General features: G+C 40.9%; 1 protein-coding gene across 1 annotated transcript; it reads right to left on the reverse strand.

The window, feature by feature from the left end:
* Nucleotides 1-1,446: 1,446 nt before the first annotated feature.
* LOC307051506 (homeobox protein prophet of Pit-1-like) lies at nt 1,447-4,056 on the reverse strand (the record flags this gene model as incomplete). The annotated part of the gene is made up of 3 exons (XM_079701883.1): nt 1,447-1,785; nt 2,527-2,759; nt 3,948-4,056. The coding sequence occupies 3 exons, from the start codon at nt 4,054-4,056 to the stop codon at nt 1,447-1,449; spliced, it is 681 nt and encodes a 226-aa protein (XP_079558009.1).
* Nucleotides 4,057-19,669: the final 15,613 nt, after the last annotated feature.

Below are 19,669 nucleotides of genomic sequence, written 5' to 3' on the forward strand. Positions count from 1 at the left end.
AGTAAAATAAGTACATTATAAGCAATATGGTATATAAATGGCAAACCAACCAGGCCACAGCATGTTTCTATTAGGAGAGCTCAGACTAAGGCACTTCACAGCAGATTCTTTTCTGGGAATGACCTCTTATGAACCTCAAGACTCACGGTTTGCTCTTGGAAAAGTTTGCCCTTAATCAAATTGTTTCTTCTCTATCACAAACTGAAACTGAGCCCCTCTAAAATTGAGTTCCCTTTGTGAGTTTCTGATTAATCTCTCTACTCAAAACTTTATTGCCTTGTTTGCCTCTTCTGACTTCAATCCTGTGCTAACTGAACACTAATCAAACAGAATCAGATGACTAAAATTGCTATTGTCTACAACATCATTAATGTACTAAAATTGCTGTTGTAGATATCATCATTAACACACAAAATCAGGTTGTTTCTCCAGAGCAGGATGAGCTCACAGATCCCCCAGGTGTCTAGAGAATTGTAAACTGGAAACATCCTGACTTCCACAACTATGATTAAGAGATGTCACAAGATGATGGTTAATCCCAACTTCTTTTTTCTTCTTCTTTAAAAACACTCCCAACTCAAAGGCCAAGTTGGAGCAGATCTGAGGCTTGTCTCCCACTCCCTTGCTTGGCACCCTGCAATAAACCCTTACTTTATTGCAAACATCAGCTGTCAGAGTTTGGCTTTCGGTGCTGTAGTCACAGGAGCCCTTGCTCAATAACAAAGCCACATGCAGGTGACTTAAAAGTTACGTTGAAGGTAACGCTGAAGACTCTTACAGGCTTAGCAAATCAGGTATTACTTATTTATTGTTTATAAAACACTGGAGAGCTAATATTTGATGATCAGATTTACAAAGCCTTTAGGAAGTGGGAAAGACTGGAGCTAAGGGAACCAAGGAGGAGGATTAATTAGAAAACGTGGGGCCAGAAAAATAGTGTCTGCTGGAACAGAAAGGAGAGGAATAAATTCAAGAGCTATTTCCAGGATAGAATGAATAAAACTTAATGATGGATTCAGATGGTGGTGATGGGGAAGGGATGTATAGGTAGACATTAAATCAAAAGCCTTATTGAAATCAGCTAGAAACAATGGGGATGAAGGTCCTCAACTGTGATCTCAATGAGTGAAGTCCCAAAAGTTCTATCTCCTTCAACCATTTCCAGCCACCAGCAGCAACCACTGCTTCCCTCAATGTCACGTTTCCACCAGTCACCTCCACTGGGGCTTTTTACCTATATCTTCCAGTAGTTTCACCTCCTTAAATTCACTCAATTAATCAGCTCAGTGAGCCTTCATCATGATCTCCCATTTTAACATTCCCAGTCTCTGAGCTGTCATTCACCATATTTCTACTTCGCCCTTAGAAGGAAAGGAAACCACTCAGTTTTCTCTGTTTTGTGAGGGTCACAGGCTGGGAAATTACCTTATCAGTACTTTTTTAACATTAGTTCCAGGACTTTGGTGGCTCAAGGCTGAGGGGAAGCATGGATGGGGGTGGAGGGCAGGGCAGATGACCAGCAGGGGTTGCGTGCAGGGTGGGGTACCAGTCTTCAGAATGGTGGGGTCGAGCAAAGGAACCACCAGTGGAAGGCTGAGAGGGAAGGGCATGGTTGTAGGGGTGATGGAAGCAGGTCACTGGGGGAGGTGGTGTTGGGTAGGAGTAGGGGCAAGCAGGGCGCTCAGGCAAGAAACCGGAGAAGGTGGCAGGAGACAGATGGGCCAGTGGCTGGAGCAGTGACCGCTCTTGCTTCCTCTGCTTAGCTCTGCGGTTCTGGAACCAGACCTGAGGAGGAGGGAGAATAGCCACATTAGAGCCCCTCTCTCAAATAGGTGGCATTGTCATATGTGGCTACAGACTGGTACAGGGCATAAGACTCCCCCACATCCCCAGAGGAAGTAAAGCTCTTGCAGAAGGCATAGCTGAACCAGGACTAGTGACAAAGCAAGACCCACACCATTCCCCCAATCCATATCTAAATTTGCCCTGCTACAACTTTGGGTGAGTAAGAAATGTCAACTTGTAAAAAGAAAGAGATAAATATGACACAGTGGCATTTCACCTCCACAGAGAATGGGAAATTTCCTCTAGGGTTATTAGAGACTAAGACTATGGATGAGTTTAATTGTTACAGACCAGGTTAGATTTAGGGTACAGTTTATTCTTAAGATTAAGTAACTCTATGGTTAGAATTGAGCAAGCATCAGGTTGAGTTTCAAGACCATGGTTAGGGACAAGGTTACATACGTGTGTGAATAGTTAGGATTGAATTTCTGTTGGAGTTCACATCACTGTTAAGGATGGGGTTTGACATTGAAATTCAAGTTAGATTAGGTTAGCCCCAAGGTTAAACTCCAGTGAAATTCCTGATGTAGATGAGGTTATGCTGACTGTTGGGTAAGACTCTGTTCTGGTGAACATTTGGGTTATGGTTATAGTGCCCTGAGAATTTATGCCCCAGTAGTTCCCAATCACCGAATCTGCATTTCTTCAGGGGATGGTGGGCGGAGGATCCTGGGCCATCACCTGGATTCTGGCCTCGCTGAGACCTGTGTCCCTGGCCAGGCCTTCTCGGGCCCAAATGTCAGGGTAGCGGTTCCTCCCAAAAGCTGACTCCAGCTGTTCCAAGTGCGCTGGACTGAAGGTGGTGCGTTGGTGGCACCGGGAGTGTGGGCGACCCCTCTGTTCTCCTTGTGAGCAAAGACTTGGTCTCCCCACTCCTACACCAGAGAGGTTCCTGTAGGGCTGAGTGCTCATGTCTGAGAAGGAGGGTGGAGGAGAGTTTGCTGCCGCATGGATCCATCCATCCATCCCAGACCACATATGCTGGAACCCCCAGTTTCTACTAGGACCCAGTGTATTGCTCATATACTCTGCCCTGACCAGAAATTCTTCAGCTTTCAGAATTAGCTGAATCCAGCTCAGCCTTGGCCCTGCTTCACTTCTGATTCCCTTAACCCATGCTGCCCTCTCCACATGAAGTCCGCCCCTCAGTCTCACTTGTCCTAGGCACTCACGCTCCCTCTGCCTCACTTCTGCACCTTGTGCCCACTCCCTATTACACTCCCACAGATGCATCCCCATGTAAGACATGCCCCTCCATAGCCTTTCATCTCTCTCAGCACACATACCACCTTCCTGGGTCTCACCCTGTGGATCTCCTATTCGCTCTGACAACCTAACAAACTGCCCAGGTCTCTGTCTAAGACCCCTATGACTTGCTCCCTGCTCTCATGGTTCACATGCAACTTAAACCTTTATATTGTTCCCATTGTCCTATTCCCTCCACCTGGGAAGATGAAACATTCCTCACTCTTCTACTCAGACACACCCTCCTCTCACATACATTTCATCTTCTCCGCAATCCCAGTCCTGGCCTGGCCACCAGGCTGCAGGAACCTGAGCTCGTGGGAAAGGCCTGCCTCTTCTCCCTACAGACTCACTAAGCCCCCACACTAATTAGTCTGAGAGCCAGCTGGGGAATAGAGAACAGGAGCAAAAGGAAACACCTGGGAGGCACACACTGAGAAAAGATATCTGGAGTGAGGATCCCATCCCCATGGGGACCCAGGCGGTAGTCCCTACCCCGTGCTCACTGTCCACCTTAGCCCCCTGCTCTCCTCGGATCCAAAGCCCTGGCCCCTCCAACTCTCTTCCTTGGAGAAAGCAGTGCAGTGAGCAAACTCTGAGGTCAGGAGTGAGGAGACAGCTTTTAGCTCAGCCTCTGCCACCTCCTCATCAGTCAGGGTCTCAGTGTGCCACTCTGTAAAGCAAAGGAGTTGTATCGTCCCATGTGTTCTAAGATTTCCTTGTTTTTAACATGCTAGGATTCTGTTTTTTTATTTCTCCTCTTCACTTTCCTCGTGGCGAACCATCGCCCCTCGGAGCCTGGGCATAGAGCATGCACACCTGCTGTCTCCTCAGGACCACCCCAGAGATTCACTCACCCACCGTGGAGATCAAAGTCCCAGCGGCTGCGTAGCCCTCGGGCCAGAGACTGCTGCAAACTCGCCCCTTCTTTTGTTTACCCTGCTCACTCTTCCCTTCTGCATCCATGGCTCACAACAAAGACCAAAGACAGCTCAGGCTCATGTCCCTGAGTCTGTGATTCTGGATCAGTCTTTCTCTGTTTCTGTTCCCCTCTATACCTTGTATTTCACTGCTTTCCCCCTGTTTATACCTCTCTCTGAATCTCTCTCCCTGTGTAGATATAGATAGATAGACCTTTTTCTCTCTCTCCTTTTTTCTAACTTTTATTTCTATTTCTAATTCCCCATTCCTTTGCTTGAGTATCATCTCATTCTGCCTTGCCCTCACCCTGTTTCTCTGTTTAGTCTCCACTTTTCTCCCCCTGCACCTTCTCTCTCTGGGATGCCATTCTCTCCTTTTGCTCTCAGCTGCCTACTTTCCCAGTTTGCAATCCCACACTAACACTTTCTCCCTGAGCCTTGGAGGAGTGACCTGTTCCTCACCCATGTGAGCCCATCCAATCATTGCCTGGTCGCCAGAGCCCCCATCATCAGGGGAGGATCACAAGCCAGATGAGGGAAGGTGCTCTGTTGGAGGGTCCAAGGACTGGGGCCAAGAGCTCATATTCCCAGAGGACCAAATTCTTTTGTCCTGTTAAATCCCCTCCTGGGAGCAGGCAGGGGAAGGAAGAGAAAATGCATTCCTCCTGAGACTCCTCCTCAGAACCTCATCATGAGGGAAGAGGGAGAGGGAGAGTTTGTGAAAATGGAGATGAGGAGTACGGCCTGCCTTGTGTCTCAGTACGTGGGTGATTCCCAAAGACTTCTTTCCAGGAAAGTAAAAAACTAAAAACACAAGTACATTCTGGCCCCTCCTAAATATCCTGATTCTCAGAATACACTGGACACCCCGTCAGGACAACCTGAACCATAGGATGAGTCTCCCGGACACCATAGTTCTCAAGTACTTTCTGTTTTCCTCTCCCAAATGTCACCTCCTCATTCACTCAGAACCCCCCAGGACTCCCTGATGCTCCAAGGTCACCCAGACCATCAGAGAACACTTACCCTCAAGAGCATCTGTATTTTAGGTGCATCCTGATCTCCCTGGACCTCAGGACTCTGCAGAAGACTGAGATTCCCATGACATCCCAACATTCTGATTCTTCAAGGAAACCCTGACATACCCAGCATTGCAGAGCAGTCAGGACACCCTGATACCCGCAGTACTCTGCTTATTGAGATTACTTAGAACTAGGAAGTACATTCTGACATCCATAGGACATCCTGACCCTTTAAAGACAACCCAATATCCTAGGACTCTAGGGTTCTCTAGGACACACTGAAACCTAGAGTATTCAACCTCAACTAGGAGATTATCCCTGTCCCCTGCCATGAAGTTCTGAAATGTCAGAATAGACTGAATCAATGAGGGCACCCTAATCCCCTTGGAACAGAGTGTACTCATAGGACCGTCTGATCCCCAAGGTTATGCTAATCCTTCACACACATTCTTTAAAAGAACAACTCAAGACAGAAAAACATGATAATCTTCCAGGATCCTGAGGCTTACAATATGATCCATGGATCAGAAGTATAAGCAGCACATGAGAGCTTGTTAGAAATGTAAAATTTGAGGCCCCACTTCAGTCCTACTGAATCAGAATTTTCACTGTAACAAGATCCCCAAGAGAACTGACTGTACACTTGTCTTCATCAGCTCTGGCTGCCATAATAAAATGTCAAAGGCAAGGTGGCTAAAACAACAGATATCCATTTCTCACAGTTCTGGAGGCCGAGAAGTCCATGATTAAGGTGCCAGCTCATTCAGTTCCTAAGAGACTTTTCCGGGGTTACAGACAGCCACCTTCTGTGTCTTCACAAGACAGAAAGAGAACTCAGTCCTGGTCTCTTTTCTCTTCTTATAAAGACACTACTCTTATCTTGTGGCCTCAACCTCATGATCTCACTTAACCCTAATCACCTCCCAAAGGCCCCACCTCCAAATATCATTGCATCACATTGGGGTTAGGACTCAACATATGAAGTGGTGAGGAGACACAAACATTCAGGTCATAACAACATAAAAGTCAAGAAACACTGATCCAAGATGCCAAACCCTCTCCCCCTACCCCAGGGTATACTGTGACCTCCTAGAGAAACTCGAGCTGCATGACAGCTCTGCCTCCCAAGATTCATGTAGTCAACTTGGATCCACAAGCACACACTGAATTCCAATACTCTTGCTGCCTCAATATAGCCTAACACTATAAGGGAACTCTGACCAGCCATCCAAAGCAGCCTGATGATCCCAGGACACTCTGATATTACAAAGAAACTCTGACCTACTACCCTGCTCCCCAAGACATTGAGACACTACAGGTTTGACTTGACATCCCAGGATACCATTATTTCCTAGGAGGCTGGGGAGGAGTTTTTTTTCCAGGGCATCCAAATTCCCACTCAACCATGACCTTCAAGGAAGTCTGATACCCAGGGTTCTCTCAACCTACCAGAGGCAGGATGGTGTGGTGGGGAAGAATACAGGTTCTGGAGCCAGGCTGCCCTGGGTTCAAATATCAGCTATACCACTTACTAGCTATGTGTTCCCGGGCTCATTACTTTGTATCTCTGCACCTCAGCTTTATCATCTAAGGATAATAATACAGTCAATTCTCTTTATATGGGTAGTTTTGTTCCATAAAGTCATGATAAACATTGATTTGGTGAATACTGAACCACTGTTACTAAGGGAAATAGGTTCCTGTGAGCCTCTGGCCACAATATTTTTGGTCAACCAATCAATACATAACATTGTTGTATGTGTGTCTCAGTTTAAATACACCTTACTTAATATATATTGTAAACTCATTAACATTGAACTCATGGCCAACAGCACTATAACTCATGCCTGAACAAAGATTATTTTCTCCGTTAAACACCTCATGGCCCTCCTGCACTTAGGAACACTAGACAACATTGCAGCACTATGCTTGGGGGCCATTTGGAACAGTACTATTACCTTCAAAAGACAAAAATGTATAAAATGTTGGCTTAGACAAGATAGAAGTTTATTTCTATCACACACAAAATAAGTTCAGATGTAGGTATTCAAAGGCTGGTACAGTGGATCTAAGATGTCATCAGACTCCCAAGCTCAGAAATTTCTACCCCATTATCTTAGTGTAAGTTTTCCATCCTCATCTTATGGTCCAGGGTGGCAGCTGGAGGTACTGTCATCATTTCGACACCACAGGCCAGAGAAAGAAGGAAAAGTAGAAGAGCGAGCATCCATGAGCCACAAGGGTGGTGCACCCCAAACTCTGTGGGACAGAAGTTCCTGCACTCAGGACCCTTCCTGACCTTGCCCTGTCCCTATGTGCCTCTTCCTCTGGCTGGTCATTTGTGTCATTTATAGTATCCTTTAAAATGAACCAGTAATAGTAAATAAACTGTTTCCTTGAGTTCTGTGAGACATTATAGCAAATTATCCAATTTGAGGATGGGGTCATGGAAAACCCCGATGTGTAACCAAGTTTAACAGAGTATGAGTAACCTGGGGGCCCAGTACTTCTGATTGGCATCTGAATTGGGGTAGCTTTGTGGGACTGAGCCCTTAAACTCTGGGGTCTGTCTTAGGTCAGGATAGTTAGTATCTGAATGAAATTAAATTATAGGGCACCCAAGTAGATTGGGAAGGAAAAAGTAAAATTGTCTTTGTATGTGGACACAATAATCTGCCATGCAGAATTTTTGATGGAATTATAAGGAATCTATTATAGCTAATTAGTGAGTTTAGCAAAGTTTCAGGATTCAAAACCAATATTAAAAAATAATCATATAACAACAAATAATAAATAATTTGAATTAAAAACTTAGTACCATTTACAGTAGCATAAAATATGAAACATTTAGTGTTAAAGTTGTCAAAAATATGAGCAATCCGTACACTGAAAACTAAAAATAATATTCATGAGAGGAATAAAAGAAAACCTTTTAAAATGAAGAAATATGCTATGCTTTTGGGTCAGGAGACTAATTATTGTTAATTCTGAAATTGATAACATTTCATGTGGTCTCAAAATTTCATCAGACTTTTTCATAGAAATTGGCAAACTGATTCTAAAATTTATATAACAATGCAAAAAACCTAGCATTGCAAAAACAGCTTTGAAAAAGACCTAAGTTGGAAGACTTACACTGTCCAAATTCAAGAATTATTAACAAAGATTGTACTCAAGACAAATGAGTCTTGGCCATCAGTCTTGGTTATGAGTCCTGCCATCAGTATAGACAAATATATGAATGGAAAGGAAAGAATTCAGAAATAAACCCAAATACAAAGGCAATTTAGCAGAGAACGTCTAGCTTTTTTAAACAAGTGGTGCTGGACCAGTTGGCTATCTAAATCATATGGAGTGAGGGGGGATGGAACTTGGATCCATACCTCATACCATATTTTAAAATTAACCCAAAATGGACCACAGATCTGAATGTAAAATCTAAAATTATAAAACTTCCAAAACAGGTAAAAAATCTTTGGAGGGCTTCTCTGGTAGCGTAGTCATTGAGAGTCCACCAGCCAATGCAGGGGACACAGGTTCATGCCCCAGTCCGGGAAGATCCCACATGCTTCGGAGTGGCTGGGCCCTTGAGCCATGGCCGCTGAGCCTGCGTGTCTGGAGCCTGTGCTCCACAACGGGAGAAGCCACAGCATTGAGAGGCCCGCGTACCGCAAACAAAACAAAACAAAACAAAACAAAACAAAAACTTAGATATGACACCAAAAGACCATATATAAATGAACAAACTGGTTAATTGAACATCAAAGTAAGAACTTCTGCTCCTCAAAATACACTGATAAATGAATTAAAAGACAAGTTACATACTGGAAGAAAACATTTGCAAATCATATATCTGATAAGAACATTTATCTGTTAATTCATATATCTGATAAAGGTTAACTATGCCCAATATACAAATTCAGGAATATAAAGACAAACATTGTAATTTTTAAAAATGCAAAAAATTTGAACAGGCAATTCACCAAGAAATATATGCAATACAACAACCTTGGAAAAGAGTTTGGCATTTTCTTAAAAATGTTAATTTCTTAAAATGATCCAGCCTTTCCTCTTCTAGTTAATTAATCCAAGAGAAGAAAAAGCATAGATCCATACCAAGTCTTGTAGTTGAATGTTGCCTGTGACTTTATTTCTGAGACAACACAAGCCTTCATAGATAGGCGCCTGTATGAACCGTTGTAGTATAGCCATGAAATGGAATATTACCTGCAATAAAAAGGAATAAACTACAGCTACAGCATGGATGAATCTCAAAACAATTATGCTGTTAAAGAAGCCAGACAAAAGTGTACATGTTATATGATTTCATTTCTGCAAAACCCAAGAACAAGAGTTGGCAAAGCACAGCCTATAAGCAAAATTCAGCCCTCTGCCTTTTGTTTTCTTTTTTTAACAAGTTCTTTGGAACATAGCCATCATCATTTTTTTCATACTTTCTATGACTGCTCTCCTTCTACAATGGGAGAGGTGACATTGCAACATCTAGAGTACTCAGTAACTGGCCTTTTACAGTAAAAATTTGCTGACTCTTGCCTTAGTGTACATGTTGAAGTACATAGAAAACACAATGGAATCTATAGAAACATTCCTAGAATTGAAAAGCTAATTTCAGAGTACAAGGTGAATACGCAAAATCAACTGTGTGTCTACATGTTAGCAATAAAAGATTAGAATTTAATCCTCCCCAAATTAATCAACAGATTCAATACAACCCAATCAAAACCCTAACAGACAATTTTCAAGAAATTGACAAGCTGATTTAAAGGTTTATATTGAAAAGCAAAGGACCTAAAATAGCCAAAAACCTTGAAAATTAAGAACAAGTTCAGATCACTTATACTATTGATTTCAATATTTAACATAAAGATTCAATAATCATGACAGTGTGGTATTGGCGTTAGATAAACATAGAAATGAATGCAACACACAAAAACTCCAGAAATAGAATTGAATTTCAACAAAGGTGCAAGTATAATTCAATATGGAAACAGAAATCTTTTTAGCAGGTGATGTTGGAACAACTGGTTATCAGTATAGATAAAAACTAACTCTAATTTTTACCTCACATCATATTCACTCACGGAAATGAATCATAAAGTTAAAGACAAAATTCTATTAAACTACTGGAAGAAAACATGGTACAAAATATTTGTTACACTGACTTAGGCAAAGATTTCATGAATAGGACATAAAAAGCATAACTTTAAGGGGAAAGAGTGATAAGATGAACATTAAAATTAATTTTTTTCTCTTCATAAGGCATAAGAAAATTAAAAGCAAACCACAAACTGGGAGAAAATATTTGCGAAATTTACAATTGAGTCCAGAAAAAAAAACTAAAAAATGAGAAGAAAAACAGCTCAATAAACATAGGCAAACAACCCAATAAAAATGGGGAAAATATTTGAACAGAACTTGACAAAAGGAGATATATGAATAGGCGATAAGTATAAGATGCTCAACATCACTAGTTATCAGGAAAATGCAAATTAAAACCACAATGAGATATTATTATACATCCAGTAGAATAGTTAATGTTAAAAAGACTGACAAGGGCTTCCCTGGTGGCGCAGTGGTTGAGACTCCGCCTGCCGATGCAGGGGACATGGGTTCGTGCCCCGGTCCAGGAAGATCCCACATGCCACGTGAGCCGTGGCCGCTGAGCCTGTGTGTCTGGAGCCTGTGCTCTGCAACGGGAGAGGCCACAGCAGTGAGAGGCCTGCATACCGAGAAAAAAAAAAAATGACTGACAATACCCAGTGTTGATAAGGATGTGTAACAATTAGAACTCTCAAATATTGCTGATAGGAATGCAAGCTGTCCAGCTATTTTTTGCAAAAGCAGTATTGCAGTATCTTATAAAGTTAAAACATTTACCATAAAAACCAGTAATCACATTCCAAGAAAAATGAAAGCATATGGCCACACACAAACTTCTACAGAAATATACATGGTAGTATGATATGCACATTGTATACATATATAGTGATATGCATACATATTTTACATAATAGTTCTAAACTGGAAACAAACCAATTTCCTCAACTGTTGAATGGTTATAAAAATTGTGGATCTCCTTACTATGGAATACTACACAGGAATGAAAAGGAACACAATGTTAATAAATGCAACAAATTTGTGATACATTGACAACATGGATTAATCTCAAAAGCATTATGCTAAGTGAAAGAATTCAAACACAAAAGACCACAGACTATATGATTCCATTTATATTAAATTCTAGGAAACACAAAATTGTAGTGAAAGAAAGCAGATCAGTGATTACCTGACCATGGTAGGGTGCTAACTTCAAAGGGAAACAAGAAAATTTTTAGGGTGATATAACTGTTGTGTTTCTTGATTGTGGTGGTGGTTACATGACAACATGATTTTAAAATTCATTGAAGTGTAACTTAAATGGGTAATGTTTATTATCTATCAATTATAACTCACCCCCCCAAAATTAATTTCAAAATATGGAAAGAAAAGAGGCATAAAAATTAAGCAAATGATGGCCTCCCTGGTGGCGCAGTGGTTGAGAGTCCGCCTGCCGATGCAGGGGATACGGGTTCATGCCCCAGTCCGGGAGGATCCCACATGCTGCGGAGCAGCTGGGCCCGTGAGCCATGGCCGCTGAGCCTGTGCGTCCGGAGCCTGTGCTCCGCAACGGGAGAGGACACAACAGTGAGAGGCCCGCATGTCGCAAAAAAAAAAAAAAAAAAAAAAAAATTAAGCAAATGAAAAAAATAGGCAATTATTTTTTTAAAAAATAGGCAATTATTAACTTCAGGAACACTCAAAACTTGTGCCAGGAAAAACAAAAGGATTAGTACACAAACAGTGTATAACAGAGTCAGAAAGTCAATAATAGATATTGACATACCTCCAAATTGTGATGTGCCCATAATAGGAGCATTTGAGGAAGAGGAAAAGGGATGGTGAAGTGGTATTTACTCATCACCTGTCAAAATGGGAAGACAATATATTGTAAATCAATGATCAAAAATAGCATTATAAACATATTATTTAGAAATATATAAAAGTATTTATATTGGGAAGTTGGATCATGGAGTGGAAAGATAGGTAGTGAACTACTTTTCTCATTTAAAGAATTGTTTAACTTTTAAAGCTATGCTAATATATTTATTTGACTAAAATAATTTTAAAATAACAATTCTTGATTAAATACTTGATTTATTCAGTTTTTATATTCCTTTATTATTAATAAGAGCATTTAAGGCTATTTTCCCATAGCTTTTTATATTTTTTCTCTAATTTATGAATCATTTGGTTTAAACTTTCTTTTTGATATGGGGATTATGAAGAACACTGTTTTAAATTTTATCAACTGAACATTTCTTTTTAGATTTTGATTTCTGGTTTCTAATTTTTGGCTTTGTGGTGAAGGCCATAAGAGAATATATCCTATGAAATCAATGTTTGATTTCATTGATTCAGTTTTCATTTCAAAAACTCTATTATAAAGTTTTTGTTGTAGTCAAGAAAATGGCCAACATTTGTAATTATTCCCTGGGCTTAAAATAAGAATATATATTCTCTATTTTCAAGGTGGAAATATGTGTATTTTATATGTGTATATATATATATATATATATATATATATATATTTTTTTTTTTTTTTTTTTTTTTTTTTTGCGGTACACTGCCGTGGCCTCTCCCGTTGCGGAGCACAGGCTCTGGACGCGCAGGCTCAGTGGCCATGGCTCATGGGCCCAGCCGCTCTGCAGGATGTGGGATCTTCCCGGACCAGGGCACGGACCCGTGTCCCCTGCATCGGCAGGTGGACTCCCAACCACTGTGCCACCAGGAAAGCCCTCCCTTGATTTTTTAAGACTCTAATAATTGTGCATTCCCCTTAACTCCTTTACTAATTACATCTCACAGACATGTACTGAGCACACAACATAGTTCTTCTTGGATGTAGTAAATGAACTCCCAAATGTATGTTGGTGCCAGTGGGAACCTGACTACATGTGATAAAATCAATGTAGTCTTCTGAACTGTTAAGTTTTATTTTAGAAGTAGTTTAGTGCAAATGTTTGAGATATAATAACATGGACTAATGTTGGTGTTTAAGGTTACATGACTCATTTTGGTCTCATCATATTCTTCCTTGCATTACCCATATCTGCATACATATCTCCTCTGGTTATTACATTACATATTCACTTTGATAAAATACCATAGATTATGCATGGGCACATCCCATACAATGCTCAGTAGAGTTTTTGTTCATCCCAAATAATCATGTATTGAAAAATCATTGATGATGTGGTAGGCAAGCCTAATGGTAACCTGGGAAGTGAACATTCCTACACACAAAAAAATCAGAAGGGTAAAAATTTAAATCTAGGGAACTAAAGTACTTAGAAGGCTGCTCCAGAACACAGAAGGATTTCACTGCATTCTGGGACCCAAGGAAGCTGCAGGGTTGAATGAAAAGGACCATGTTTGGGATATAGTTTTATTGCTCATCCCTCTCCCTCAACTGTCAGTCAAAAGTTGGCTGTAGAAGAAGCATAAGGATAGAGAGAAATCAGTGAACTTACAATAGGGTACAAAGTCAAAGGGAAAATCACTCTCTATCTACATGGTCCCCACTCGTTCATCACAAGGGAGAGATCATCATTCACCAGACAGAAGATCCTGTCTGAAGGGGAAAAGAAATCTCAGCAGTGTGGTGTTAGCAGAAAGAGGAAGGGCCTCTGTCTTGCTCAGACTGTCTGTGGTGTGAGGTTATATGCTGTTTAATTCTACCAGAGCCTCAAGTCTTTAATCCTCCTACTTCTGGGGACCACCTTCAACTCCATCTTCACTGGCTCCCTGCATTACTTCAACCACTTAAGGGGAATGAAGGGGAAATAAGAAAAGGGGTTTACTCTAGGGTCCAGGTAGAATCAGCCTCTCTTGTGGTTTCCTGCATGTGAGAGTCACACATGACATGAAGTGGTCATAAATTAAAGCTCAGCCTCATGCAGGGCTTCGAGTGCCCTCTCCCCATACAAGCGAAGCAGTGCCAGGCTGGCAGAGTCCCCCCTGGGAGCAGCCAGGAAATCAGGATTGTGTCTGGGAATTCACCCTCCATGGCCTGATTTAGCAGAGGCCAGGCCTGTGCCAGGAGCCTCTTCTCTGCAGCTGGGACTCCCTAAAGACACCACCCCCACTTCACCACAGGCATCTTCCATCTAGCACTAGTTAGCCAACAGGAACAGCTCTTTGTGAGCGAATTAAAGCCATCTGGACACAAACCACCTAGAAGGGTGGGATAGGGAGGGTGGAGGGAGGGAGATGCAAGAGGGAAGAGATATGGGAACATATGAATATGTATAACTGGTTCACTTTGTTATAATGCAGAAACTAACACACTATTGTAAAGGAATTATACTCCAATAAAGATGTTTTAAAAAACCAACAAAAACAAACAAACAAACAAAAAACCATATGGAGAGAAAAGTTTGGCTTCACCTCACTGATGTTGGAATAAAGGCTCATCCTTCTTCCTGGCACATTTCCCCAGATACTGTTCTCCCTGGAGGGAACAAGGTTTGCTCCATGTCACAGCCATTGCAGGTATTTTCAAGTTTCATGGAATCATTTTCCTCTAACTTGTCCTTCAAGTCTCTGTTCCAAGGCCACGGTTTCCATTAGAGTCCCGCACCATCTCTCATGAGCTGAAGAAGCCCTTCCTTCTATTCCCTGGATATTGTAGCCTAGTAGATATTCTTAGTGTTCTGCCTGTAATATCTTGTCTCCTTGTGCTTGAGGGCAGAAAGCTAGGCTCTATATGAACTTTATCTATCACATTGTCAATTGGCCTTCAAGTAGATGACTTTGTTCTCGGCATTGACCTTTTGTCACTTAAATATTGAAAGCTGGCTATGTCTAACTTATGAACTCTGATTCCAAATGAATCTGGTTTTCTAGATTAACTTTTTATTTGTGAGCCACACAGAGGTACACACTGTATTGCCAAGCCCACCATCAAAACAGGCCACCTTTTATTCATTCTAAACTTCAGGCATATCCTGTTGCTCATCAAAAACTACTGGTTCCGGTTCATCATGATTTCTAAATGTGAGATACAACTGACATAAAGGCACAAACTTGCCCCTGTATTGTGGATGGATATATTTGCCAAGAAGGACGTGAGGTTATCTTTGTTGCATGAAAGTAGCTGCAGATGTCCCTTAAGAATTCAGACTTGATGATGCAGATCAAATCCCACAATACAAAGCCATGACTACAACACAAACTCCCTATAGAACCTAAAAAGACCAAAGAACTGCCTAGTGATCCAGTTATTTCAAGAAATTTCTATCGTAAACAAATTCAGCTTATATCCTTAAAATTTGTCATAATGAAGCCAAAAGTAGTCTCAAGAAATCATATCTAATATAATATTTTGGTAAAGAAATCATTCAAAGACAAATAGGTAAAAAAATTACTCCGACTTTACTACATGAAGTGGGGAGGAGAGGATCAGGAAGGAGGGAACAGGGACATGGTATAATACTGATGACATTTATATGGTCAGGCCACTCAAGATAGGGGTTCTCTTCCACTCTGAACATCCCCTGCTCAACCACTGCCTGCTTCACCTGTACCCTACTCACACGACTGAACTTCCTACATGCTTGCTCCAGGCCCAGGCTACTGATTGTCCTTATCAAAGGGGTAGTATGGGTCCTGGTAACTAATGCGCCAAACTGATGTAATTCCCTCTATAACTGGCAATCTACACGCCCTACCATCCATTAAGCCACTGGTGTCTCTGTTGCTGACTCCAGGCTTCTTCTTTGGTCTTAAACTGGGCAAATGTAGGCCTTAGAGGCCTGCTGGGTGCAGCCCAACAGTTGGCAGAGCCAGCCAGGAGAACAAGGAAACTCTTGTGAGCACTGAGATGTTGGGAAACACAGGATGGGGAATGGAATGTTGCAGGGCTTGTCCACTAGCTTGTGGGGCCTGAAAGTTTTGGGTTTTATCCCAGAGTGGCTGGCCATTCACACGTGGGGTCCAAAAGTTGAGGGGGTAATCCTGAAAGTTGCAGGGGTAGTACTGCAGTGGATGTCTACTAGTATGTGAGACCTTCTAGTGGCTGTGCATGATGAATGGGGGCTGCCAAGAGATCTGGAGAACAATGGCCCCTCATGGCTCTGCTACTGTATCAAAGTGAGCCTTCTGTAATTGGTTAAGCTAGCTCTCTGGAAGGAATTGGTATTTCTCTTCCTGTACCTTTGAGATGTATATGATCTACCTGGGTTCTCAGGAACTTTAATCTAATCATATGTGATCTCTAAGAGTAAATGAACAAAAAGGAGCAAGGATTTTAAAAATCTTTATGGGAATAATTATGTTTTGGGAATGTCTATCTAAAATAGACTCTCAAAATTTTTGTAACTTGAAACTAAACTAAGTTACATGAAGAGAATTCATTGACTAAGTCACTTCAAAAAAGGTAAAATATTGGAACATTAATTGCTGGGCAGGTCTAAGTTTATCTACTTTTGCCTGCTTAGGAGAATAAGACTAAAGCATTAAGCTTTCCAATCAGGAAATGCACAATTGTTTTATGGTTTTGGTGAGAGATTAAGGTTTTTAAGGGTTAAGATTATAATCAGTCATAATTCTAGTTACTATAACCAAGTTTCTTTATCACTTACATTGTGATAATATGTTTAACTGTGACTTTTTAAGTCTTTTGTCTTTTGTAGACAGTTCTTGTTGTACTCTGATGCTTTTGCAAAAGTGCTTCATCTTCCAGATTCATAGGAACGACCTTTTGACAATAACAGGTCTCTGATAAATTTCAGATTACAGTTCAGAACTGGGTAAAAACTTAAATAATCCTAAAGGAAAACCTGATGGCTTCGTAAAAAGTTAATGGAAGGATTGGTTACTGAGTGAACTGGTGAATATGGTTATAATATTTATGGGTTTTGTCTGGAAAGTTTTGATCTGTGTTTTCCAGATAGAGGGATGCCCTTCCCCTCAAGTTAGTTGTGACTTACAGCAATTGGGTAAACTACTCCTCAGGGTAGAATTGAAACATTTTTCTTTTCTCTCTACCCAGTCCCTCCAAAACTGGGACTCTTGGTTTCTGAGCAGCCTTATCAGGTGAATGGGAAAGACTGTCTCCTGGCATGTGCACGAATCTTGATATTTGGGATACCTCTAGAAGACAGAAATCCACTGAGGTGGAGGCTTATGGCAGGCTTTTGTCATGGCATTCCTGGCCTTGAGAGGCCTTTGGGGAATTCAGTCTGTGACTCCTGAGGACTTCTACCTCAGCCAGCTTGAAGGAGCTGATATGGTCATTTGCAAACAAACTAGTTTTGATTTGCTGTGTTTGGTGGAGATGAGGGTTATTTCAGAGAGAAAAAAAGACTATGTTTTAGTGGATGTTAAATTCTAGTTCTTTTAGTTAAGGTCTGTATTTATGACAGGTATTGTGTTAACCACGCTTTTGCCCTGGTGTTCTGAATGGCAAGAAAATTATCTAGCGAAATTTTCACAGATTATAACTACTCATGAAATGTGACACTGCTTGCTTTAAGTCTGCTGCTAATAGCACATGTGCAATGCTTCTGTGACAATTGAGTGTAAGTGATAAAATGTATAGCCTATAAAGTGTTTCCCCATTAACATATATCTGAGCCTGTTCATGAGATCAGCTTAGTTTTCCTCCAACGTGAGTGACTAGGTGAATATAAAGGAGACCTTACAGCGAGGGATATGATCTGAACCTGAGGTAAGAGCCAGCACACCAGCATTGAGGGATGGATATTTTGAGCATCATTGCTTTCTAACAAGATTTGCAAACAAAAGTGGAAATGATGGAAAATATGCACATATTCAGGTATGGGGGAAGTCAGAGGGATTATGCATGTATTAACTTAAATTTTACCACCCATTTATGATAAAAACCCTGCAGAAAGTAGGCATAGAGGGAATTTTCCTCAACATAATAAAGGCCATATATGACAAACCCACAGCCAACATCGTCCTCAATGGTGAAAAACTGAAAGCATTTCCACTAAGATCAGGAAAAAGACAAGGTTGCCCACTCTCACCACTATTATTCAACATAGTTTTGGAAGTTTTAGCCACAGCAATCAGATATGAAAAAGAAATAAAAGGAATCCAAATCGGAAAAGAAGAAGTAAAGCTGTCACTGTTTGCAGATGATATGATACTATACATAGAGAATCCTAAAGATGCTACCAGAAAGCTACTGGAGCTAAACAATGAATTTGGTAAAGTAGCAGGAAACAAAATTAATGCACAGAAATCTCTGGCATTCCTATACAATAATGATAAAAAATCTGAAAGTGAAATTAAGAAAACACTCCCATTTACCATTGCAACAAAAAGAAAAAAAAATATCTAGGAATAAACCTACCTAAGGAGACAAAAGACCTGTATGCAGAAAATTATAAGACACTGATGAAAGAAATTAAAGATGATACAAATAGATGGAGAGATATACCATGTTGTTGGATTGGAAGAATCAACATTGTGAAAATGACTATACTACCCAAAGCAATCTACAGATTCAATGCAATCCCTATCAGACTACCTGGCATTTTTCACAGAACTAGAACAAAAAATTTCACATTTTTTATGGAAACACAAAAGACCCCGAATAGCCAAATCAATCTGGAGAACGAAAAACGGAGTTGGAGGAATCAGGCTCCCTGACTTCAGACTATACTACAAAGCTACAGTAATCAAGACAGTATGGTACTGGCCCAAAAACAGAAATATAGATCAATGGAACAGGGTAGAAAGCCCAGAGATAAACCCACGCACATATGGTCACCTTATCTTTGATAAAGGAGGCAGGAATGTACAGTGGAGAAAGGACAGCCTCTTCAATAATTGGTGCTGGGAAAATTGGACAGGTACATGTAAAAGTATGAGATTAGAACACTCCCTACCACCATACACAAAAATAAGCTCAAAATGGATTAAAGATCTAAATGTAAGGCCAGAAACTATCAAACTCTTAGAGGAAAATATAGGCAGAACACTCTATGACATAAACCACAGCAAGATCCTTTTTGACCCACCTCCTAGAGAAATGGAAATAAAAACAAAAATAAACAAATGGGACCTAATGAAACTTCAAAGCTTTGCACAGCAAAGGAAACCATAAAGAAGACCAAAAGACAACCCTCAGAATGGGAGAAAATATTTCCAAATGAAGCAACTTTGTCAGTTGGATTAATCTCCAACATTTGCAAACAACTCATGCAGCTCAATAACAAAAAAGCCAACAACCCAATCCAAAAATGGGCAGAAGACCTGAATAGACATTTCTCCAGAGAAGACATACAGAATGCCAACAAACACATGAAAGAATGCTTAACATCAGTAATCATTAGAGAAATGCAAATCAAAACTACAAAGAGGTATCATCTCACACCGGTCAGAATGGCAATCAGCAAAAAGCCTAGAAACAATAAATGATGGTGAGGGTGTGGAGAAAAGGGAACACTCTTGCACTACTGGTGGGAATGTAAATTGATACAGCCACTATGGAGAACAGTATGTAGGTTCCTTAAAAAACTAAAAATAAACTACCATATGACCCAG

This window comes from Hyperoodon ampullatus (assembly GCF_949752795.1).
Source record: "Hyperoodon ampullatus genome assembly, chromosome: 4".
In the NCBI taxonomy this organism is placed as follows: Eukaryota; Metazoa; Chordata; class Mammalia; order Artiodactyla; family Ziphiidae; genus Hyperoodon; species Hyperoodon ampullatus.